Source organism: Myotis brandtii, unplaced genomic scaffold (genome assembly GCF_000412655.1).
Source record: "Myotis brandtii unplaced genomic scaffold, ASM41265v1 scaffold293, whole genome shotgun sequence".
In the NCBI taxonomy this organism is placed as follows: Eukaryota; Metazoa; Chordata; class Mammalia; order Chiroptera; family Vespertilionidae; genus Myotis; species Myotis brandtii.
In genome coordinates this window covers 1,299,027-1,324,114 of record NW_005361201.1, presented here as the reverse complement: position 1 = coordinate 1,324,114, position 25,088 = coordinate 1,299,027, and the positions used below count along the sequence as shown (strand labels likewise).

The window sequence follows — 25,088 nt, the reverse complement described above, 5'->3', positions numbered from 1 at the left end:
ATAGGGTGTGAGGACCCGTTCACATCCTTGCTCTTGTTGACTCCTCTCAATTACTCCAAGATCCTGTAAACCAATACCTTCATGTCACCTGAAGGTTACACTGAGGTGAGGTAAATTAAGAGCAGTTGCAAAAGCTTACACTCTGGTGACTGATAAAGCCACAAACTGAACCCAGGTCTATCTGGCATCTAAGAGGGAAGTTCTTCCTACCACAAGAACTCAGAAAACTGAAGAATATCTTTTGAAATACAAAATTTTGTTTAAGTAAAAGAGATGCCCTCTTAGGAAGCCCAAAATGTCCTCTTCATCTTCTCACAGATCTGTGAAACAGAAGGTTTTTTCTTAGACCCCTAGATTTCAGCTTCCTATTAATTATGCTTAGATTTCATTTTATCTATCATTTAGGAATAAAATTAAAAAACAGAAAATTTACCATCATATCTTTTAGAGTTTGCGTATACTAGCAGGACATTCCATTATATTTAATCTATGTTAATTAAGCTTTGCATTTTAACAAAGCCCTATATTAACACACTTGAGTTACAAAATATAGACATTAAATCTGCAATGTCATTAAGATAGTTCAGCAAGACAGGTTCATCTTTGTTGCTCTTCCAATGTGCTCTATTGGTACTGTAAAAAAAAATCCATCAAATTAGAAATATAGATTAAGAGTGACCATTCCATTATTTAAAAAAGTCTATTTCAATTGCTATTCCTAGGTACATTTTTCAATCATCTTTATACTTAAGTTTTCCATTTCATTTTATCTATTCACTTAAGATATCCATGGGAACCCGATTGGCTCAGTTACTAGGAATTTTGCAGGTAGAGCTGTGCCAAAAAGTTCACTGTGGTTTAAGGAATCACAGCCTCTCAAACCACCCACCTCTGGCTGCTGCATCTCCGTCAGGTGAGAGAGATGCCTGCCTTTGCCTGGAAGGGAACTCAGCCACTGAATGAACTCTCCTGCCATTAATTCAATAATGGCCTCGTCTGAGAATAGCCAGAAGCCTGGCAGAAATTGGAAACAGTGATTTCCAAAACAGTCAATGTCATTTTTCTGGATGGCAGCTGTGGGAAAGGCAGTTGGATGATGACTTCCTGTGGTGCACATGAAGGCCAAGGCGAGCATTCAGCTCCCAGAGTGCCATTCCGCAAGTTTATCAGCAGAGGGGAACTTGGACTGGAAACTGAATACAACCATAAAACCTGGGAGATATTCATTTCCCTCTAACCAAGGAACTAGAGAGGAGTGACGGCTGCTTATCTGGCCACTTCTCAGTATCCTGTTTTCCTTCAGCATCAAATTCCAACATCACTGAACAGCAACTGGAGAAAAAAATTAAAAAACAGGAGGAGAGCCTAAGGGAGCTTCGGGACAACATGAAACGAAGTAACATACGCATAATTAATTCAATAATGGCCTCGTCTGAGAATAGCCAGAAGCCTGGCAGAAATTGGAAACAGTGATTTCCAAAACAGTCAATGTCATTTTTCTGGATGGCAGCTGTGGGAAAGGCAGTTGGATGATGACTTCCTGTGGTGCACATGAAGGCCAAGGCGAGCATTCAGCTCCCGGAGTGCCATTCCGCAAGTTTATCAGCAGAGGGGAACTTGGACTGGAAACTGAATACAACCATAAAACCTGGGAGATATTCATTTCCCTCTAACCATGGAACTAGAGAGGAGTGACGGCTGCTTATCTGGCCACTTCTCAGTATCCTGTTTTCCTTCAGCATCAAATTCCAACATCACCACCAACACTGCCACCAACATGGCCAGAACCACCATCACGGCCACTGCCACCAAGGCTTTTTTAATATCAATTTAAACTTAAAAGGCTTTTTCATTAGGTTCCCATTCTGTGCCAGGTGTTTTACAAATATTTCTAATACTTACAAAAATCTCCAGGTATTATTTATTTCAGCCTCCAGATACCAACACCTCTGCCCTTTTCTCTGTCCTGTGCAACCTCTACATGTAGTACATCCAGGGCAACCTCTGTGCCTGGGACAACATACACCATGACACTAGCCATGAATTTCTGGGCAGCCCTAAACAGAGAGGAAACATCCCAAACAATCAAGACAGAAACTGCCTAGTTATTCCAATATCCATGTTCTCTCAGCCTTCATCCACCGCTAGACCCAATTTCCCAGGACTGGTTAATGAAATGGGGTACAAGTAATGCATGGCATATCTAGTCCTGCTGGCTCTCAAACCTACCCAAGGGGAATGACAAAATTCTCATCACAGTGAAAGTTATTAATCAACCTCTCTCAGAATGTCATCATTCAAGTAAAACTAAAAACGCATAGGAGCCAGATAACTGAACAGTACTGCATACAAAGTTGTATCTGTATGTATCTATATACTCAATAGCTACCCATTCTTTGAAAATGTGCCCCCAAAATTAAAATATTGAGCATGGTACACAGCCACCATTTCAGCAAAAACCCAATTTCAGAAAAAAATTGTCAGCAAAATAAAAAGTCTAGGAGTCTTAAAGCACATTTTGATGTCTGTAAATAAAACCAGGTCATACAATAAATATTTATTTTAATCACTTTGAAATTTTTAAACATTCCCCTAACTTGGATCAAAGAGGATGTCAAATTGAAATTTAAAACTATAGAAAGGTACAGAAAATGAAAACATTATATAGTGATATTAATGTGCTGAATTCAAAGTAATACTCACAAGAAAAAGCACTCAGTAAACAGAAAATAATGAAAATAAACGAACATTCAAGAAGCTAGTAAAATCACTAAGATGATTGAAAAGGAAATAAGCAGAAATCAATGAACTTAAAATGAAAAGCAGTAGCCTTGATCAACAAAACTGAGAACTGTTTCATTTAAAAAACACCAATAGATTACACAATCCCATGATGAGCCCAGCCAAGAAAAGAAGGAAATACATATATTTTAGATTACAGATTTAAAAAGATATCACCACAAGTATAAAATGTTATTACATAAAATATAATGTCCAACTCTTTGCTCCAAAAAATGCAAACCTAATAAAATATGATTAACAAAATTTAAGTTTATCCAAAGAAAAGTTTAAAATTAAATAGAATAACATGAAAGAAATAGAAAATGAACATTTCCAATAATAGATTTCCCAGCCTCCCCAAAATCAAATTATCAGCCTATAATATAGTCATGCTAATTCTATCAGAAACATTTATAAACGAGGTATTACCTATATATTTAAACCAGTCCAAGCATTAAAAATTTCAAAAATCCTTGAACTCACTCACATCCTCCCCCCCCAAAAAAAACCCTACAGTATCTCACATATTAATGAGTTAAAATATTTTAAGTGTTTAATATTCTAGTGTAAATGTTTAGAACAATGGTTGGCATTGATCAGTGCTCAAAATAACGTTAGTTACTATTTTTACCAACCTACCTGTTCCGTCTCAAAATCATGGCAACCTCTTTCTGGGATGCTGTTCTTCTGATCCCTTACTCCTTCCCATTCAGCCTGTCAAATATCTACTCACTTTTGTCCTTACACAACCATCACCCTTCCTGAAGCCTTTTGTAGTTTACCACAACCCATTCTGAGATTAACCACTATTGCCTTTATTTCCTAAACACAGCGTATTAGCATTGCATCTATAATACTCTGTGATATTTATTTGTCCCTCTTCCCCATTAACTTAGGTGATCCTTAGAATAAAAATTCCCTATTATTCACCTTAATATTCCCAGTGTCAAGCACAGTTCTGCACAATACACACTTATTAAACGTTACTGTTAAATATTACTCATTAGCTTGCGTGATGATCTAAATATGATGGATAGAATGTGGTTTCATGTGAGCAAGGTCCACCAGAAGCTAGAGGTCGCTCAGAAAGATATCCGTGAGCGGTCCTTGGAGAGCAAACAAGAAAGCCGCTTGGCCCACAGTAAATTCTTAATGCAAAGTAAATGTACTGATGTGTTCAACAGAAGCAAGGCCTCAGCCAGCTGCATGTTCTCTCGGAGCTACCACCTCTAAATCCCCGGGCGTTCTGTGCAAGTGCATTCCTCCTACCCAGGTTTCTAAGATTGAGCTTTCTTACCTGTGCTCCAGTTCCCGAATGGACAGGATCACTCCTGACGTTGACGGCTTTTGCTGTACAGTGGCCACAAAGGTGAAGTCACTCTTGTTTCGGAACAGCTGAATTAATTTCTCACTCACGTGAGGGGCTGCATGGATCTCTCTGTGTGTGTCTAGGAGTAAAGAAAGAAGAGCAGGAGAAACAGGAGTGTGGGGGTGGGGGGAAGAAGGAAAGAAAAAATGCAGAAGAAAAAAGAGGAGAGAGAACATGAGAAGGAAGAGGAGAGAAGATGCACAGTTAAAAATGCCGTGTCCAAAGGATCCAGGTTGCATTTTTCATTTCCCCCTCTTGTCAATACTTTTCATTTTCAGACGCCAGCCACCACTCCATACAGCTCGCTCATTCGATGCAAAACCCAGAAATGCCATCCCGGCCACCGTGCCCACTTGTCACTTTGACACGTTCACAATTGGCCAGGGGTGTTCTGATGGGAATTTTGACAGGACACTGAGCAAGTTGGCCTGCTGCAAACAGATTAAGTTGCTGTAAATAAAGTGAGAGGCAGGCAAATAAATGGGGCCCTAACTTCAGAGAATCCCGAGTCTAGCAGGATCCAAACGCCACTCCGCAGACTCCAAGTCCACTTTTCCCATGGGCTCTGTGACCTTCTCTCCACAATGCACCTAGGGAAACCCGTCCTTGCTTTGTACCCCACCAAGATTTACTAGCGCTAATAATACCAGACAACTCCGCTTTGCCTAGAGAATAAATACAAGGCATGCTCGTGATCCATACACGTGCCTGGAATTTCTCTGCACATATGCAGTGGGTGACTTTCCTCATGAAATATTTATTCAAGTCCAGGCCTAGAGGTGCGAGAGCCCGGACAGGAATCTCTCTCGCTGCAACATCCGCGTATGAGAGACATTCATCATTTCGTACGCGGACTCCCCCTTGTCATGATAAACCGGGTATTATCTCCTCATTTTACACTACGCTGCCTGGCATCAGAAAGTGGCACCAAGGGAGCTGAGCTGGAGAAAACTCTTCAAAGAATGACAAATGAACAGCAAAGGGGTTTAGTGGGACTCGTGGTTCCCAGACCGCGTCCTCTGACTGTGTAACTACCCGATTATTACTCGGGGGCTGCAGGAGGAGCCTTTGAAAACACAGAACACAAAGGCTACACCGCTGCGCTGCCCACCAACACCCCAGACCTGTGTGCAGACCTGAAAGCACCTCAGCTAAAGAGTGGCTTCTGACAAAAAGAAATCCTTGAATTCTTGACCTTAGTTTGGCCTCAGTCCCTTCATCTGCAAAATGAGGGTATGGACTCGTGGTTGGCAAACTGTGGCTCGCGAGCCACATGCGGCTCTTTGGCCCCTTGCGTGTGGCTCTTCCACAAAATACCGACTTCTGCGCATGGGCCACGAAGTTTCAATCGCACTGTACGTGCACGCCCGCACGTGGTATTTTGTGGAAGAGCCACACTCAAGGGGCCAAAGAGCCGCATGTGGCTTGCGAGCCACAGTTTGCCGACCACTGGACTAGGTCATTTGTCAAGGCCTCCTGAACCTAACCTTCCATAATCCCATGAGCAGCTGGTTTAAATTTGCAGCACAGAAAAGAACACCATGGTCTACCATCTGCAAAAGTCAGGCTAGGAATGGCATGAAGGTTGGTTCTCCCAACCCAGGGAGATCACTCTACCAGCATAACCCTAGTTGGACATCTGCTTTTCTGCCCAAAAGAAGGCCTTCACTACTGTACTGGTAGGTGACCTGCTGTCAGCTTTGGTCAAGGGCTGAGATAAGGAGAAGGTGTGCTTCCAGAATACCTTCTCTTCTCCACTCTCCACACAGCAGCCAAAGAGCTCTTTAAAAGCATAAGTCAGAATCATTTCCGTTTCCTGCTTGAAACCTTCTAACAGCTTCCCACTGCTCCCAGGGTAAAATCCAGGCTCTTTAGCATGGCCTGCAAGGTAACATAGAAATTGACTCTTACCCACCTCTCCCCACAGCATCACACTCTTCTCGGTTGCAAGAGGAGCTCCCCAAGCCCACTCCTGCCTCAGCATCTTTGTCCTCTCTCTCTACCCACAGTGCTCTTCTCCCACTGTTCATGTTCACATGCCTGGCCCCTCCGCCTTCAGCTCTGGCTGCAAATGCAACCTCCCGGGCCGTTCCTCCAAAACAGGCTCTCCGCGAATGTCTAACACACCACTCTGGTTATTCTCTCCATCTCACCTTTCATAACATATATATTGTGATCCATTTATTATTCCCTTATATCATAATCTTATTTCATATTCCTTACCTAATTTCCCTTCTTTTTTTTTAATATATATTTTATTGAATTTTTACAGAGAGGAAGAGAGAGGAATAGAGAGTCAGAAACATCGATGAGAGAGAAACATCGATCAGCTTCCTCCTGCACACCCCCCACTGGGAATGTGCCCGCAACCAAGGTACATGCCCTTGACCGGAATCGAACCCGGGACCCTTCAGTCCGCAGACCAACGCTCTATCCACTGAGCCAAACCAGTCAGAGCTTCCCTTCTTTTGCCACGAGACTATAAGCTCCATGAGGGTGGACATATTTATTTATTCACTGTTCTATCTATAGTTCTTAGTGCCTGGCAGAAAACAGGCAGCCAATAAAAACATATTGAATTAATGTATTTTCCACTTATTTTTGTCATTTACAGTGTTACTTCAAGGAAGCACACATATTAGAATATAGGAATGTCGTTTGGAAAACTAGGGAATCAATGGGTACTTCTCAAGTGCCAGCAGCCATGGAATTAAAGAAAAGGAGGGTCAGCATCAATTCAGCCCCTCCTCTTTGTAGGACACCCCACCTACAGGTCTAATACATCCCACCACACCTGCTCACCCATGGGAACATTTCTTCAGCCAGCTTTTCCCACTTCTCTGTGAGAGCGACTGGCACGTTGAAGTAAAGACCCCATTAGCGCTCACCAGAGTGAAATGTAAAAAAATCTATTTTGATACATTGAGACTTTATGTACATTTTCATTCTCAGAAAAGCTCTTTTGAGTAAATGTTTACCATAATTCAGCCACTAAAAAAAACACGGAAATATTCCCACTTCTTACAGTACAAAGGTGAGCAAACTGGACCAGGTTTCAAGGGACTAATGACTGCTCTGAGTTTAGCAGACACCTCACTGTGCCCCTAGCATAAGATGCTTTACCCCTCTGAGCCTCACCCTCCACATCTGAAAACCGAGGACTGAACTGCACAATCTCCGGGTTCTTTCCTAGTCTCACCATTTTGTTTAACCCATCATAGCAAAATAGGGTATTGAGGCTATTTAAACACCCAGATTTTTTATCATTTTTCTCCTCTACTGATTTTCCAGATCACCATAAATGTAAAGCTGTCAATTACTGAATATAGTGAGATGTCACCTACTTTGCAGTAGCCTGCTTTTATCCTGGAGTTAAAAGAGCAACCGATGAAAACCAATTGAGAACCTACAGTGAATATCATACTTCCATATTCAACCACTATAATGTATGTTTGCTGTATTTCAGAATATTCAATTCTGCTAAAGAAAAACAAGTGGGATGGATAAAGCTCATAGGACATGTTAAATATAGATAGCAAGTTAGCAACCTGTGAAACGTGTTAAACATAGATGGAATAAATGAAACATAAGTGTGTTGAACACACATTAAAAAAGGATTGAGTAAGAGTATGACTTATAAATAGAAAGGGTGGGAGGACCAAGTCATTATGTACAAATCATGACACCTTCAGAGTGATAGCTATGTCATCCCTAAATCTGACACCCATCTTTGACACTCATTCCATTCCCACTGTGGCCCCACGTATACTCTGAGAAATGCTAAATAAAACCCACTGCTGATCACCAAATTAACAGGTGAACTACAGCTGTAGACAGATGTGCTTGTCCCTGCTTCTCTCCAATAGATAAAGCATGTTGGCTCCAGGCACCTCCCATCCACTGAACCCATTTTTTCCTTTTATCCCCCCCAAAACAGATACTGTAAGCTGACCCAGTCAGTTGCAGCTTAGGAACTAGTGATCCAAAATGCTTTTCTGGGATGTATCATGGTCTTAGGTGGGTGAGAAGAGATTTTTTTTTTAATTTAGGCAATACATTTCTATCTGTACTGTACCCCTTTTTTTATAACCTCAGCTCCAATCCATGTAACCACAGCATCAGCAACAAAGCTGATAGGGCAGAGAGGAAATTTGAAGATATGACCAGTGGACAAGCCAGGAATCCAGTGGGGTCTCCTATCCTCCCCCCACCCCACGTGTACCCTTTTCTAAGTGTATCAGCCTACTCCACCTCTTTCCCTTACTTCTTCCTGGATATGTTTAATTGATTTAATAAGCGAAATGATTCAAGCATTAGTATTTGGTCTGTCTGTGAAGCTTTCTGTTTTGTGACCTCTGGGAGTGCACTTGAAGTCTCTCACTGCATCGCAGTAATTTCCCACACAACCGCCGCTTTGGGTGAACACTTTACATTTTGAAAAGAGGGGGAAGGGAACGTAGTTCCAGATTCCCGAGGTGTTGCATGATCTAGTTAAGAAGTGCTAACTCAGCAGCAAGGGTTAAGTACTTTTTCTTTCCTGGGATGAGGCAGCTCTACCTAGTCATTTTTAAAGAAACACTAAAAATGCTAATGTAGTGATTATGCATCAGTAAAACAGTGTTGAGTGAAGAAGGAAGGAGATTAGGCAGTAGAGAAGAAATTAAACGATGGTACTCGCACTCTTCTCTAAGATACAGGCAACTTCATTTATCTTTTCCCTGATTCCTAGGGTGCAATGGGTATTATTTTCATTGTGGACAAGAATATACTTGTGTTTCCTTTGTGCCAGGCACTGTGCTTGGCACCAGGGAAGTGAAAGTAAAACTGCAATTTCTGCCTTTGAGGATGGCTTCCTGAGCAAGACGTTACCTGGTGACAACAGGTAGAGTGGGGCAATGCACAAAGGAAGGAGGGAGCCTGTGGAGACTGGGAATGACATCTGTGGAGGATGGGTCTTTGAGCCTGAGTCAAAAAAGATGAATGAGCATTTACCAAGCAGGAGAGAGGGGGAGAAGAGGGCCTTCGCTGAGGGATCGCTCTGCGGATGTGAACACCCACGTGCTTCCCATTATCCTTGTTGCATTTTTCTTTCTCTGCAAGCATATCGCTCACTCAAAGTCCAGCAGGAAAGCATCTATTCAACCTATTCTTTTTTTAAAATATATTTTTAATGATTTCTGAGAGGAAGGGAGAGGGGGAGAGAGATAGAAACATCAATGATGAGAGAGAATCATTGATCAGCTGCCTCCTGCACGCTCCCTACTGGGGACCGAGCCCATAACCCGGGCATATGCCCCGACAGGGAACTGAACCAGGACCTCCTGATTCATAGGTCAAGGTTCAACCATTGAGCCACACCTGCTGGGCTACTCAACTTAATCTTAAAGGGAACTCTCCAACAATTGATGAATTGAACAAGCAAACACAGCAGCAACCAGAAACATGACAAAACAAACACACCAGGGCAACCCACCTCTGCTCTGACTGATGGGGAATCCAGGCAACATCTTAGCGATTATAGCATGTTTATACCGAGAACCTCAACCCAAGGCAGAATCCTGATATAGGACATGGCACAGGCTCCTGGCCTGAGGCCCATGTAAGCTGGTGGGAAGACTGGCCCCAAAAGGTAAAGCAACACTTGTTCATTTGAAATGGTTGTTGGCTATTCATTTCTGAGTACAGAGGAAATTTGCCACTTCAGAACCTGCCAAGCATCCACGGGCGAGTCCTGTTGTCAGGAGGGAAGGGGACATGTGTCCCACTGTTAGGTCCTGCAGCCTTTCTTTGAGGACGTCAGGTGTTATTGATCTAAGCCGCTTGCAAAGAAGCAGAAATCACAATTAGAAACTGGTGGGGATGCCAGGAGACTCCCACTTAACAGGTAGGAATTTCTATCTCCACTAACAAGTTCACAATAGCATCCCATTAAACCGCCATTAGCTCCAGAAGCCAGAATGATAAACAGCAAACGTGTATGGCTTATTATGCTGCCAAGTGCAAGCTAACTGTTTTGCACATATCATTTCCCTTACAATACTTTATTCCTCTTCCTGTTTTACGGACAAGAAAGACTAAGGCTTACAGAACTGAAGTAATTTTCTGAAAGACACTGGGCTAGGAAGCCATGGTGCTGAGATCCCAATGTGGCAGGCTGGTTCCACACACCACTTCCCTGTGCTACATCTGCTAGTCACCCACGTGTGTGATCTCGGTGCTAGGGTGTGGAAAAGGGACAAGTCACCATCGTGTACCCAGGACCTGACACATTATATCCACTCAGGAAATATTTATGGACAGTCTATATTATAACAGTCTATTGTATAACACTTCTGTGAGCTAAATATCAACATCTCCCCATTTTACAGGTGAAGAAACTGAGGCGCAGAGAAGTTTTATGGCTTATCCAGGCTCAAGGTAAGTAAATGAAGATAAAACTGACTCTCGCATGACACTCCATAGCATTCACCTGGCAGCCCTGCTTACTTTTTTATCATCTTCTCTTTCTGCTTCCCCAACCCCCTCGCACTCCGCACTCCAGCCACACAAGCCTTTTCCTTCTTTCCAGGGTCGTGCTCCTCCCTACCTTGGTGCATTCCTATCTGCAGTGACCTCTCTCTTATTTTCCTCTTCTTCGGGTGCAAGCTTAATTGTCCCTCCTTCGGGCTTTCTCTGACTGCCCCAGGCCAGCTCGGGTTCCCTGAATTGTTTCACTGTATTTTCATCATCATCAAGGTTTCATGCATATAATCAGGTTATTAATGGCTACCATGCCCACTAGACTGGATATTCCACCAGGAATGGTTTCCCAGTATGTGCCACCCCATACACTGCACACTGCCGGGCACATGGTAGAGCTTTACTAGATGTCTATTACATTAATAATTAATATGGCTTGACTCCAAAGTCTGGACCACAACACAGCAAAAGAGGTTTACCAAGGACACTCAACTATAACCCCAACTTGTTGACAAAAAGTACATTAAAGTAATGAGCTGCCTAAGGAATAAACAAACCAGCTGAGCGTCCCCAACTCCTCCACCAGGGACTAAACCTAAGGAACCCTGTGACACATGATAGTAATCAATTTTTGTAATTACTATGTTATTCAATCAAAAGAGATTGCAGCACCCCCATAATTTTACTAATTAGGCAGGCCTGGTGAGGCAGCTGAGCTCTGATCATAAACATTTAAAATGCCAGTTAGGAAAAGCCACACTTCCCCCTGTCACTAAGAAATTAGCAAACTGTAACCACTCCTCTTTAGGCGGCCTCCCCACATCAGTGATCAAGTCGCCCCCTAACCCTCATCCCTCCACCCCCATCCCAGCTGGACGCCTCTGAATACAGAGAGAGGTAAAGCAGGGATGCCAGCTCTATCTGAATTACAGGGCAGGAGAACAGAAAAGGAAAGACTGGTGAAAAGATTGCATAATAAGACTGCATTGCAAATGGTACAAATTTCCAAGTCATGGGGGTGTAATGTATAACACGGTGCCTAGTGTGAACAGTACTGTGCTGTGTATTTGAAAGATGCTAAGAGAGTAGATGAACCTCTGTCTCTCAGCCCCGTCCATCTAGCTCAGCTCACCCAGTGTTTGAACGCCAGCTCCCCTAGGGAAACTGGGAGATCTTGGATAACTCAGCTTCCTTCCTTCATGCATGAGTTGCCTCACCTGTAACACGGTAGTAAACCTGCCCATCCTGGAGGGTTCAGTAAGGAGGAATGAAAGCATATTTGGACCATGACTAGCACACAGCTTGTGCTCAATAAGTATCTCCCCTCCATCAACCTCGCTTTAGGACATTTCTGAGAAGCTCTGCAAAGAAGGCTCAGAAATCGACACCCTAAAGTGTGAGCTTTAACATTTGCCAATGTGTTCTCACACATGATGGCATTTCATGTTCATAGAAGCCCATTGGATAGGCACTGATAGCCCCACTTGAAAGATAAGGAATCGCTGGCTTATAGAAGAGGAGTGACTTGCCCAAGGTCCCACCTCCAATAAGTAGCAGAGACAGAGCTTCTGACCCCAATTTTGCAGCTCTTTTTATATATTTCTGCGTGGCTTCTCTAATCCCCAGGCAAGAAATAATCCTTCAGCTTGTCCACTCCATTTCCACTCCAAAGCCAGGTCTCCCTTACCTCAGCGGCATCCCTCCTCCAGGACCCAAAACTCTTCCATATGTTAAAGTTTGTTCTCTAGCCTGCTTAAAAATCGGAGCGGTGGGCCCTAACTGGTTTGGCTCAGTGGATAGAGCATCGGCCTGCGGACTCAAGGGTCCCAGGTTCGATTCTGGTCAAGGGCATGTACCTTGGTTGCAGGCACATCCCCAGTAGAGGGTGTGCAGGAGGCAGCTGATCTATGTTTCTAACTCTCTGTTCCTCTCCCTTCCTCTCTGTAAAAAATCAATAAGATATATTTTTTTTTTTAAATCAGAGCGGTGGGCTGACCTAATTATAATTACTTCCCTTTGGGGCACAGTCCTAATTCTCAGGCATGAAAGAGATATTTTAAATGTGGTATTGGCCTTGACCTTGCCACATCTACTCAAATTCAATAGTAAACAGTAGGGTATCATGTTAACCGCCAAGCTAATTCATGATTATTCATTATAAATCATTTTCACATGTTGCTTCAAATGCTGTGTTTCAAGAATAAAAATCTGCCCGCATTGAAATACACAGTAATTTTAATATGTAAGCCTCCTACAGAGATGATGTCTCATTTTAATTATTGTTTCAGTTTAATAGGTTTTCATTAAATTAGAGGATGGAGCAATTACTGGGGTGAACAGCTAATGTTTCAAAGGTAAGCTCCCCGGGTTTGTGGGCAAAGATGGAGAAGCAGAAGGTGACTCTTCTGGGGAAACAGCGCTGGCTACTTCTTTTCCCAGCTTCAAAACAGAGCTGGCATCCCTCATGGGGACATGCAAACAGCTTAAGCATGTGTTTAACTTAAGGCATCTTAATTACATAACTTTTCTATCGGGAATCCGGGCTCCCCTGTCATCAGAGTAGAAAAAATGCTCTTAAAAATCCACAACCTGCAAAGCTAAGGTGTCAAACCACAGGAAAATACTCCTGATGAAATTGTCTTCTCTCTCACATGCAAGTAATTTAGTTGGTTTAGTGGATTAATGTCTGACTTTCCACCCCTGGGAAATTGGTTCAACTTCAACACAGGCTGCAATGACCAAAATCATATTAATTAGCAAACTGTCTGAGCCTCGATGAGAAACTACTTTGGTGGCCTCAGCGATATCTTACCCTAGAAACTGCACAAATTTGGCACTTGGGGACCAAGATGGCAGCATTACATCTCAGACAGAGGTGAAGAAATGAATGAGAAGTAGGGAATGAGGGCAGGGTAGGAGGTAAAATCTGCTTTATTGGGGTCCCAGGGGTCAGAGGTGAGGATGCTTGCGATTGAGGGTTTGGGGGCTCTGCATTGAAAAATCTGTACCCAGGGAGAAGGAGGGGGCTTGGCATGCTTCAAATGGGCAATTCTTTTCTCTCCAAATGAGCTGAAGGAGGACAAGAGGGCAGCTAGAGGGGATGCTTGCAGAAATAAAAGGCCTATTAGGTTAGGGCAGGCCTGGTCACTATATATGCCAAGAAAGTAATGCGGGAATCTCTCCCTATGCTATGGGAAGGGGGGAAATATTTTCCACAACTTTCCAAAACAGAGGGTCATCACAAAGCAGCCTCAGTCCCAGGTAAACCAACAGTAACCAAGTGGTGAACAAGGTACCATCACTGCTCACCACCACTCCATCCCCAGCCTGATACTGACCACAAGTTAGGACCCACGCTGGCCACGGCTGCTGGAGGAGGTTCTTTTCTCTATCAATGCTAGTATTCTGAATATTTCCAACAGGATTAATAATGTGGAACTCCTCAATGCAACGCTTTCTTTGCAGCTCCTTTATATCCACTGTCCTAAAAAGCACATCATCAGCTCTTACCTCACGTGCATTGATCTAATTACACGCCTTGTTAGCTAATTAGTTCCAGAGTCACTGCCGGGGAGGTCTTCCTAGCTATCTATCTATCTGTGCTGGCCACAGGGTGTCTGTGCTCTCAGCTGCTGGGGAAACTGCAATTACTGGCCTTTCAACCCTGAGCAGGGGAGGGGCAGTAAAGCTCTCTGGACATCTGAGACTCCGGGCTTTGAGCGGAAAGGGAGGGAGCTATGGGTGTGATTTCTTGCAGACTTGAAAACTGACCTCTTCATTAGAGATTTTATTCCAATCAACTTAAGCATTAATGTCACCCTTAAAAAGACTCATTGGAAGTGCTGCTTGCTCCTGAACTCAACTGCCAATGGCTTCCTGGCTACTGGCTCCCTCTCCACCAATTTCTCCCTACAGCCCTCCCAAACAAGATCTACAACCAAGGGCAAAAATGACAATCCCCATTTACTGAAGCTTTTTTAAAGTAATGAAATTGTCAATTTGGGGAGAAATTGGTCTTTGATCATTCCTGCAAGTAACTTGGCTCTTGCATGTCCTAGGCCCTAGACTAGGGTAACAACACTGAGTCAGTGTTCAGTAAAATAAATAGTGTATCAAACAGTGTCTTCATGATAATTCATCTCAAAGGGTGTCTGGTAGGTTCTCAGGGAGTCTATGTGGGTATGATCTGACTTAACTAGCAGATACTCTGTTGGGCTCCCTGAACTACCCCCTCCAAGAATGGTTGTTAGTTCATTTTCCAGCAAAGCCCTCTCAGGCCCCAGGGTGAGCTCGCTGAGTGCTGGGCCCAGATGAGGAGCTCCTGGTATTCTGAATGGGCATGTAATCTCATCTCAACTCCTCCCACCTGAAGCTCCAGCCGCCTCCTCCGCGCCTATCCAAACCCTACCTGTCTCTCAAGGCCCAACCCAACACCTCTAACTCTACAAAGCTTCTGGAGCCCCAACTAAGGGTGGTTTTCCCTCCCCACTTCAAAATTCAGTCATTCATCCATGCCAACACATTTGTAGAGCACATTCTCTGTGGCAGGCTCCGTACCGTGGTGAATGAGACAGACTCGGTCTGGAGAGAGACACCCAGGCAGTATTTAGTACCACTCATGTAGAACCATCTTACAGCCTGCATTGTGCCAGGTCCAGTGGCCAACTCTCCATCCTCAGCCTAACGGACCTCTGCAACCTCACAAACAGAGTTCTTCTCTCTCCTTTTAGAAGCACTCTGTCTTTTTGGCACTTTCTTCCGGTTTTCCTCGTAGCTCTGGGACCATCTTAAACCTCCTTCATGTCCTCCTCTGCCTGCTCCCTAATTCTCAGGGTGCCTCTGAGCACTCCCATTTATCAGCAATCCTGAGTGCCACCTCCATCACCACCGTGACCCTCAATCCTCTTGACTACTGTAATATTGCAGCAAACACCGTGTGTCAACTTGCTTCCACTCGTGTCTTTCCTCCTCTCCTCCCTTCTTCTCTTCCCTCTTCTCCCCGCTTTCAGACTCTCTGTCCATCCCATGTATGTATCAATCAGAGAATCAAGGAGACCTTTTTCAAAATCAAGTCATGTATCAATCACTTCATCCCTTACATTAAACCCTCAAATAACTGCCTGTATTAATTTCCTGATGCTGCTACAACTATTACTGCAAACTCAGTGGCTTAAAACGACTTAATACATAAATGTATTAACTTAAGGTTCTGGAGGTCAGAAGCCTAAAATGGGTTTCACTGGACCAAAACCAAGGTTGCACAGGGCTGCACTCCCTCCAGAGGTCCTAGAGGAGAGTCATTTCCTTGCCTTTTCCAGCTTTCCTTGGTTGTATCCCTTCCTACATCTTCAATGTCAGCAGCCAACATCTCATAACCAACCGCCCTCTGCTTTCACCTCCTCTCTATCTGACCTTTGTTTCCATTTCATGAGGACACTTTCTATTACATTGGGCCCACCTGGATAATCCACGTCATCTCCCCACCTGAAGATCCTTAACTTAATTACATCCACAGTCACTTTTATCATGTAAAGCAGCGGTTCTCAACCTGTGGGTTGCGACCCCTTTGGGGGTCAAACGACCCTTTCACAGGGGTCGCCTAAGACCATCGGAAAACACATATATAATTACATAGTGTTTTTGTGATTAATCACTATGCTTTAATTATGTTCAATTTGTAACAATGAAAATACATCCTGCATATCAGATATTTACTTTATGATTCATAACAATAGCAAAATTACAGTTATGAAGTAGCAACGAAAATAATTTTATGGTTGGGGGTCACCACAACATGAGGAACTGTATTAAAGGATCATGGCATTAGGAAGGTTGAGAACCACTGATGTAAAGTAACATTTACAAGTTCTAGGGATTAGCACATGGTTATCTTTTTTTATTATTATTGATTTTAGAGAGAGGAAGGGGGAGAGAGAAAGAGATAGAGAAAGAAAGAGAGAGAGAGAGAGAGAGAGAGAGAGAGAGAGATTAGTTGCTCTACTTATTTATCTATTCATTGGTTGATTCTTGTGTATACCCTGAGAGGGGGACCCACAACCTTGGCCTATCAGGATGACACTCTAGCCAACTGAGCTACCCAGCAGGGGGGACATGTATGTCTTTAAGGGTAGGTGATCATTATTCAACCAACCACACAGCCTAATGCAATTTAAATAAAACCCTAACTCCTTAGCATGGCCTGAAAGACCCCTTAGACTCAGGAGGGCAGCTGGGGCTGAAATAAAGACCAAGCTTTGACTCTGGCCCTGGCTGAGCTCTCTGGCCCCCTTGGGTACCTCCACCCACACTGACCATCCTTGAGCCCCTTAAACTTTTTTGATCCTAAGGGCCTTTGTACCAGTTATTCCAAGAATGTGGACTCTGGAACAGAACAGCCTGATTCAACTCTTAGCTTTGTCACCTACTGGACCTAAAACCTTGGCCAAGTGATCTAACCTCCCTGCACCTCGTTCTATAAAATGGGGCTCATAATACCCATCTCCCATGCAGGATTAGTAGGGATTACTATAAGGATTAAGTGAGTTAATGAATATAAAGAACGTAATCAGTGCTCAGTACATGAAAAGTGTTCATCATTAAAAATGCATGGCCCTGGTCCAGTAGCTCAATTGGTTAGAGCAGTGGTCGGCAAACTCATTAGTCAACAGAGCCAAATATCAGCAGTACAACGATTGAAATTTCTTTTGAGAGCCAAATTTTTTAAACTTAAACTATATAGGTAGGTACATTGTTATTAACTTAATTAGGGTACTCCTAAGGCTTAGGAAGAGCCACACTCAAGGGGCCAAAGAGCCGCGTGTGGCTCTCGAGCCGCAGTTTGCCGACCACTGGGTTAGAGCATCATCCCAATGCACCAAGGTTGTGGGTTCAAACCCCGGTGAGGGCACATACAAGATTCAACCACTGAATGCATAAATAAGTGTAACAACAAATCTCTCTCTAAAAAATCAATAAGTAAATAAAATGTAAGTGATCATTAATAATATAATCTTTGCATGGTTGACTCCTTCCTTCAGGCACAAGCTCCAACATCACCTTTGTGGGGAAGCCTTCCCCAATAACCTTACCTAAAGTCAATCCTCTCCTTTTTTCCACTCTATAGTATGGCTATTTTATTTCCTTCATAGTATACATTGCTATGTATACTATATTAAAGCTACTAATTTATGTCTATCTTTGCATGGCTGACTCCTTCCTTCAGTCACTAGCTCCAACATCACCTTTGTGGGGAAGCCTTCCCTAATAACCTTACCTAAAGTCAATCCTCTCCTTTTTTCCACTCTATAGTATGGCTATTTTATTTCCTTCATAGTATACATTGCTATCTAAAGCTACTAATTTATGTCTCATATAACTACTTGTTTATTGTGATTGCCAGAACACAGAATTCATGAAGACTGCCTTTTCTCTGCTACATCTCCAAGACCCAAAACAGTGCCTGTCACATGGCTGTACAATAAATCTTTGTTGAATGAATGAGATATATTGCTGGTTCTCTCCTCCCTGCACCTAGACCAAGAGCCCCTCAAGAGGAGGATGTCTGTCAATTTCTTCTGGTACAATTAAGACCCAACAGTGGCCGCCACACAGCAGCAGGGCAGACTCTCAGGCAATACTTGCTGATTGATCAATATGTAAATGAGCTCTCAGAACATCTTTCAAGATAAAGGCCCCAAAAAAGAAATGATTTTTCTCCAGTCAGTCACTCGAAGATTGAGAGACAAGGGATTCCAAAGTCACACGTTTTTAATAAGAGAGAATCAAAGCAGGAGTCCACACAAACAGAAGTCCACACCAGTGGGCTGGACAGGCTTCTATTACCAGAACATCTTTCAAGATAAAGGCCCCAAAAAAGAAATAATTTTTCTCCAGTCAGTCACTCAAAGATTGAGAGAGAAGGGATTCCAAAGTCACACATTTTTAAAAAGAGAGAATCAAAGAAGGAGTCCACACACACACTGAAGTCCACACCAGTGGGCTGGACAGGCTTCTATTATGGTGAGATCTTATTGAAATGAAATATCAAAAAAGAATGCTATGGACAGCTTAGGCATGAATTAGGTAGCTAAAAGCCAAGTGCTGCGGGAAACTGTGCCAAATACCCATCACCCTGTGTGTCTCCTTTCCAGTGAAACCTGTGGCTCATACATGTTGAGGCAGGTGGAGGCCTTCTCCTATAAGGTGCCTCACCCCGAGACCTGGGGGAAAATCATCTGGGTTGAAGCCAGCATTAGCATGTATTTGTTTATCCCAAATGATGTGACAAGGCTTAGGCATGAATTAGGTAGCTAAAAGCCAAGTGCTGTGGAAAACTATGCCAAATACCCACCACCCTGTGTGTCTCCTTTCCAGTATGGTTCATACATGTTGAGGCAGGTGGTTCATACATGTTGAGGCAGGTGGAGGCCTTCTCCTATAAGGTGCCTCACCCCGAGACCTGGGGGAAAATCGTCTGGGTTGAAGCGAGCATTAGCATGTATTTGTTTATCCCAAATGATATGACAAGCAGCCACAGCTGAGAACTGGGTCCTGCGTGGTGTCCTGGTTCCAGGTCAGCAGTGGCAAACTGACCAGTCTTGGGCCAAGTGCAGCATCAGCACGTTGGTTTAGCCCCCAGTGTTATGTGCACCCTCCCAACCTACACACCAAAGTTCATCAGGTCCAAGATACCATGGACAATAAGTTACACCAATATTTTACACACTCTAAGGAAAGAAAACCAAATGCTATCAATTATAACTTCGAGACACTATTGATATCAGCACGTTGGTTTAGCCCCCAGTGCTATGTGCACCCTCCCAACCTACACACCAAAGTTCATCAGGTCCAAGGTACCATGGACAATAAGATACACCAATATTTTACACACTCTAAGGAAGAAAACCAAAAGCTATCAATTATAACTTTGAGACACTATTGACTATAAGACCATCTATATATATAAAAGGCTAAGTGTCTGTCCATCCAACCGGTAGCTATGATGCACACTGACCACCAGGGGGAAGACACTCAATGCAGGAGCTGCCATGACACCCACTGGACATTTAAAAATAAATGGCACCATGGCCCTGGCGCTGAGGAGCCAACACTCGGCTTCCCCCAAGTGGGACACAGGCCCTGCTACCACCCTAGAGCAACACCCCACCAAATCACAGCCAATGCTGCCAAGACCCTGTGGCACAAAATGTGACCCTCAGCCCAGCCCAGCCCAAAATGGTGGCTGTGGGTGCCGGGTAATGACGTCACGTAACAACACCTGGCTTCCTCTCCCTAGCAACTAGCCTCCTTGGAGTTCCTTCAGCCCAGGTACCCAATTTGCTTTATAGCCAGATGCAAACATTTTACAGTTTAACCAAATGTTTGTGAAGCATTTTCCCATGCCTCATCTCATTTGATCCTCACAGAAGTCCTGGAGTAGGTAGATAGGAGACTCGGTAGAATCCTATTTTCTTTTCATTAGCAAGACGCAAATAGCGATATTAAAATATTTCTTCTAATTAATTTCCTTTCAATGTGTACAAATTTGTGCACCAGGACACTAGTTTATTACATAATTATGAAAACATGAATAGGTGTGTGTACCTTGGAGTCAATGGAATACAGTATAAAAGTTGGGATATTTCACATAAAAGTCCAGTAAAAAAATTGATGACCTGGCAACACAGAGTCCACATTCCCACAGGCAGTATGCAGTGAACACTGGCATTGAGGAGATGGGCACAATGCATGATGCCACCAAGTGCTGGCATTCTCTTGCCAGTGCACACTGCTCACCTGTTACCGGGCTGACCCTCTCTGCATCTGGATTGTGGCTGCTCCCCAGCACATCTCTAGCTTGTGCTAATACCACACACCTTCTATACGCAGGCCCTCCACACACACACTCCTCTATTCCCTGCCCTCCCAGCTCCTTCCTGGTTCACCCAGGCACTTAGAAGATGCTGCTGGGCCCTGGTAATAATAGGTCTGAGGTTTGGATCCCCTGAACCTTTCGAGTGACCAGCCAGAGCACTTTTGGCAAAAATAGCCCTTTTCCCCCAGTATAACATATACATATAGCCCTGTGTGTGTGTGTGTGTGTGTGTGTGTGTGTGTGTGTGTGTGTGTGTTTGTGTGGCATGCTCTGAAAAAGTTTGGGTAACATTGCCCTGTGTTGATGTGGAATTTGGGGTCAGAAGATCTGGCCTCTACCATTGGTCCTGACACTAATTATCTGAGCCACAGGTCCTATAATCCCTCTGAAACTCACTTTCTCCTCCATTCAATAGCAACTAAGATAAAGTAGATGTCCATCACAGAATCTACATGACAAATACATGCCATCAACCAATGAGCAGCTTTGAAAAGATCTGTCACTGTCACTTTCCTCCATCATGAGAATGGGGCACATGCAGAGATTACAGGGGGAAGGCTGTCTCTCACCAGCTTTCTCAAGTAGCTCATAATCCAGCAGTGTCCACAGATGGGTAGAATCCAGTGTGATGAAAATAAGTCCTGAGTGAATAAATATCTTACACTAAAACCATAAGTAATTTGGAGTAGAGAGGGTTGACCATGAGCATAAGAAATCGTGGGTTGATAAGTGTCTCAGGATAAATTAGTTAATCCATGAGGAACAGTCTAGCCCTGTGTCAGCAGAGGAAGCCTAGAGAACAACAGTTGGTCTTTTTGGTTGTGTTGTTCAGTGAGGTTGATGTATCTTTTTTTTTAAGTGCTTCAGCTTACTTTTCAAATTCATGATGTGAACCCACAGCTTCTTTCCTAAACTCTTTGCTGCTGTCCCACATCAACAGGGCATAGGCATACTTTTAAGTGGGCTTTTCCTGCCAGGATTCCCCCCAACCTCTCCACACCAATCCAGACCCCACATCTCATAAAAAAGGATAAAAACAGGAGAATGCACTCTTTTGATCAACCACATAGTAAAAATGTGAGCATGATAGATGCCAAGATGCCTGTCAGCGTTTCTATTTCTATGTAACTACTGCTGGGGCCTCTCCTTAATTATGCTCATATTCACCATATGCAGAGTCTGTCGGTGTGGGTCTGCGTGGAACTGAGCCCGGGAGCCCCAACCAGCATAAATACACGCCACACACCCAGACATTCCCGGCAACTTTTTCAAAGAAATTATTATAGAGACTTAAGAATTCTTCAAAAATGTCACAATGATCACTATTTTATCTTTTCTTATGCCATGATGATGATTTGGAGCTTTGCTTTTCTTATTTCACCCAGGCACACCACAACTCATGAATAAAATATGACAAATTTGATAGCAGCTATTGGAGAGGGTTCATCCGTAACCAGAGACGTGCTTGGTGTACAAAGAGCTTTTGTATTCTGACAGCCTTTGTTTCTGGGATAGGCTTTGATCTCAAAGGACCACATGGGTTTTCCCATCTTTCCTGTCCCCCTCCCAACTTCCCGTCATTCCTGCCTTCGGCTCAACACCTGAAACCGTGTTTACTTTATCTTTTAACGAGGACATTTCTAAACAATTAGGGAACAAATCAAAACAACCAAAGAGCGCTCTGCTCACGATGCAACTAGCTCGAAACCACACGTCAAACAATTGACTCAGACACAATCAGAACCACAAACTAGTGTATAAAGTATGTAACCTGACATCTTAAAAAATCACTCCTGTGACTGCACCCGCCTGGCAAGATATTTAAAGCGCTCACAAGGTGCTCTTTCGAGAAGTTTCCTCTCCCCAGCAAAGGCTGCCAGGCCCCTTCAAAGTTCAGACCCTGGTCTACCTCACAAAGAAATAAATGTGAAAAGAGAGGGAAGGAATGTGTGGCTCCGCAAAACTATCACCATTTATCACGTGGCCCCAGGGACCTCAGTCCTCAAGTTTCAAGGTTTCATTTTTTAAAACGAATCTATAAGCAACTTGTTCTATCACACATGCAGCTGGCTCTCCGAGTTTCCTTCCAAATAGGATTTCTCCCACCTTGCCCCGCCCCCCATATATTGGTTTCAAAATATTTAAAAGCAAAAAGACATCTTAAAGCCGTCGCTTGCCTAGAACTCAGAGGACTGAGATTTCGACCTCCTGGATGAGCTATTTGCCAAATGTCCAAGTTGTGGGTTTGTCCGAGGAGCCTGACAGATCAATCAATGATTAAGCTGAGACAATGAAACATTTCTAGCACTCCTCAAGAAAATGAACCCTGGTATCAGCAAGAAAATCAGAATGCAGACGCTTAAGCATATGTTGATTTCTTGTGTTCACTGTGCAGATGCACAGTGATAACTATTTTGGGAAATTACAAGTCTGGGTTGTTTTTTAACTTCACCCAGATACTCCAAGATACCAGGGAGAGTTGAATTGTGACCCCCTTCTAGCAACTAGAACCAATCTGAAGCCCAGGTGGCTACTACATTGAGGCTGTAGGTTCTGACGGGGTCAATTTGGTCATATTGTTTTATCTAATTTCATGTTGCATTAAACTACACCTCACCAACGACTGACACGTCATGACATCAGGCAATCCATAGGTGATTAGGTGCAGAGGAAAAATACAATTCTTCCTCCATTACCACTCCATGCCCCACACTCACACTCGGAAGCCAGACATGTTTGCAGTTGCAACAATAAGCTGAGTGTGAATCTTTGGCCAATAAATAAGGCAGCAGCTTGAACACTCATGAAAAACAGCTAATTTTTATCCCCACAGGACAATACACCATAGCAGCGTTTGGCACTCTGAGGAGCTGCTCGTTTGAAGGGGCTGAGCTGAGCCTTCCTTCCATCCTTCAGACCTGATATTTTGGAGGCCAAATGAAGCAGGGAATTTGGCAGCTGGCATTTAAATCTTTAACACACACTGTTGAGTGGGGTTAGACACCAAACTCTGGGTTTAGTGTAAAAACAAAGAAGGGGGATGAAAATATCCCCAATTCAGGCGCATGTCTACCACTATCAACAGTGCTTGAAATCCTGAGAAATAATTGCCTTTAAGTCAAAGGATCTCAATGGGGAACTCTCAGGGTCTTGCCTGGTAGATCTGGGAGCAGACTTCAGTCACTCTGAGCCTAAATGGGTCACCCCCTCTCTCCTCCATTAGCTGGGCATTCCCTTCCACGCTCCACTTGCCTCCTCCCACCCAGACCTTTGAGGGCAGAGACAGCACAACACACTTCAGATCCACTTTTCCCCAGATAAAGTCTGGGCACTCATAGCCTGGGACATAAGACTGATCCGCATTTGTGCCAGCAGCAGTGTGCACCCAAATGTTTCTGGGGCTCTCCAGCCACAACTCTGAACCGGCTGATCGGTGGCACCCTAGACCCACCTGAGCAGCAGAGAATTAAACCCGTCACACTAGTCAAGTGAACCAAAAGGATGGGTCACACGCACTTGAGAACATTAGGCTACATGCACTCCAGCCTAAACCTTTCCTTTTAATAGATGGTACAGAAAATGTTGACATTTCTCAACAGAGAGGAGTGTTACACCTCCTCTCTGGTTGGTGTAAGAGGGCCTGGTGGTCTGCTGAGCAGAGGCCCAGACCCCACAGGTAAAAGCAAGTCCCCATCCCCACCCCACACTATATATGTCTGGGACTTCTTTTTGGCAACTGGAAAGGAAAACAGAAGGGGTTTTGTTGTTATTGGGACGGCAGCCTGAAGATGGAGATGTCTGCTGATGTCTGCTCCCTGCTTCACAGGCCCTTGGGCAGGGTTTGAGCTTCTATGTCTCAAGGAATAAGATTACACAGGAGATGGAGTATTTTCTTGAGAGATTTTGTGGATTCTGGGTGAAGCAAGGAAAACTAGGGGCCATGAGGCAAAGTGTGAAGTAATTGGAATAACAGTCGTCCTCCTACTTAAATGTAGAAACACTCTGCTCCTGCAAGGGGCTGGGTCCCCGGCCACAGCAGGGGGGCAGCTCTGTCTTCAACCAACCGTTGCGGGCACCTGCTGGATACCTATCCACTAGCATCTCTGTGGCCCATCAAGCACAGAACCTGACCATGGTGGCACTCTGATCTTGGACTTCCCTGCCTTCAGAATGGTGGTGAGAAATAAATGTTTGTTGTGTAAGCTGTGGTTCTTGTTATGGCAGCCCGAACCAACACAGCCTGTTAAGAAGATGCAGAAGGAGTTTACCAAAATGTCAAGACAGTGAGGGCACGGCTCCCACACCAGGTGCTAGAGGCAAGAGACATGACCATAGTCTCAGGTGGTACAATGAGCTTTAGAAATAAAACAACAACAACAACAACAAAAAAAAAGACCCTCCAAGACAAAGCCTAAAGGAGAAGTGATAGTGATAGGGTGAAATTCTGGAGGGGAAAGAGCTTAATAAATTCATATTAGGTAAACTCAATTTGTAGTGATACAAAGACAAGATTATAAATAGTATAACAGGGGGATAATGGGATGGGGCCAAATAAGAACACTGGAATGGTTTGGAACACCTGCTGGGAATATGAAGGCATTTAGG

The 25,088-nt window shown here is 43.8% G+C and overlaps 1 protein-coding gene across 2 annotated transcripts in view; it reads right to left on the bottom strand.

Annotated features, from left to right (window-relative positions):
- NELL1 (neural EGFL like 1) overlaps positions 1-25,088 on the bottom strand; it is a 731,583-nt gene that overhangs the window by 669,854 nt on the left and 36,641 nt on the right. For both annotated transcript variants that reach the window (XM_005869404.2, XM_005869405.2), the window contains exon 3: positions 4,079-4,229. In XM_005869404.2, the coding sequence (XP_005869466.1) occupies positions 4,079-4,229 (151 nt within the window). The remainder of the gene's footprint in view (positions 1-4,078; positions 4,230-25,088) is intronic.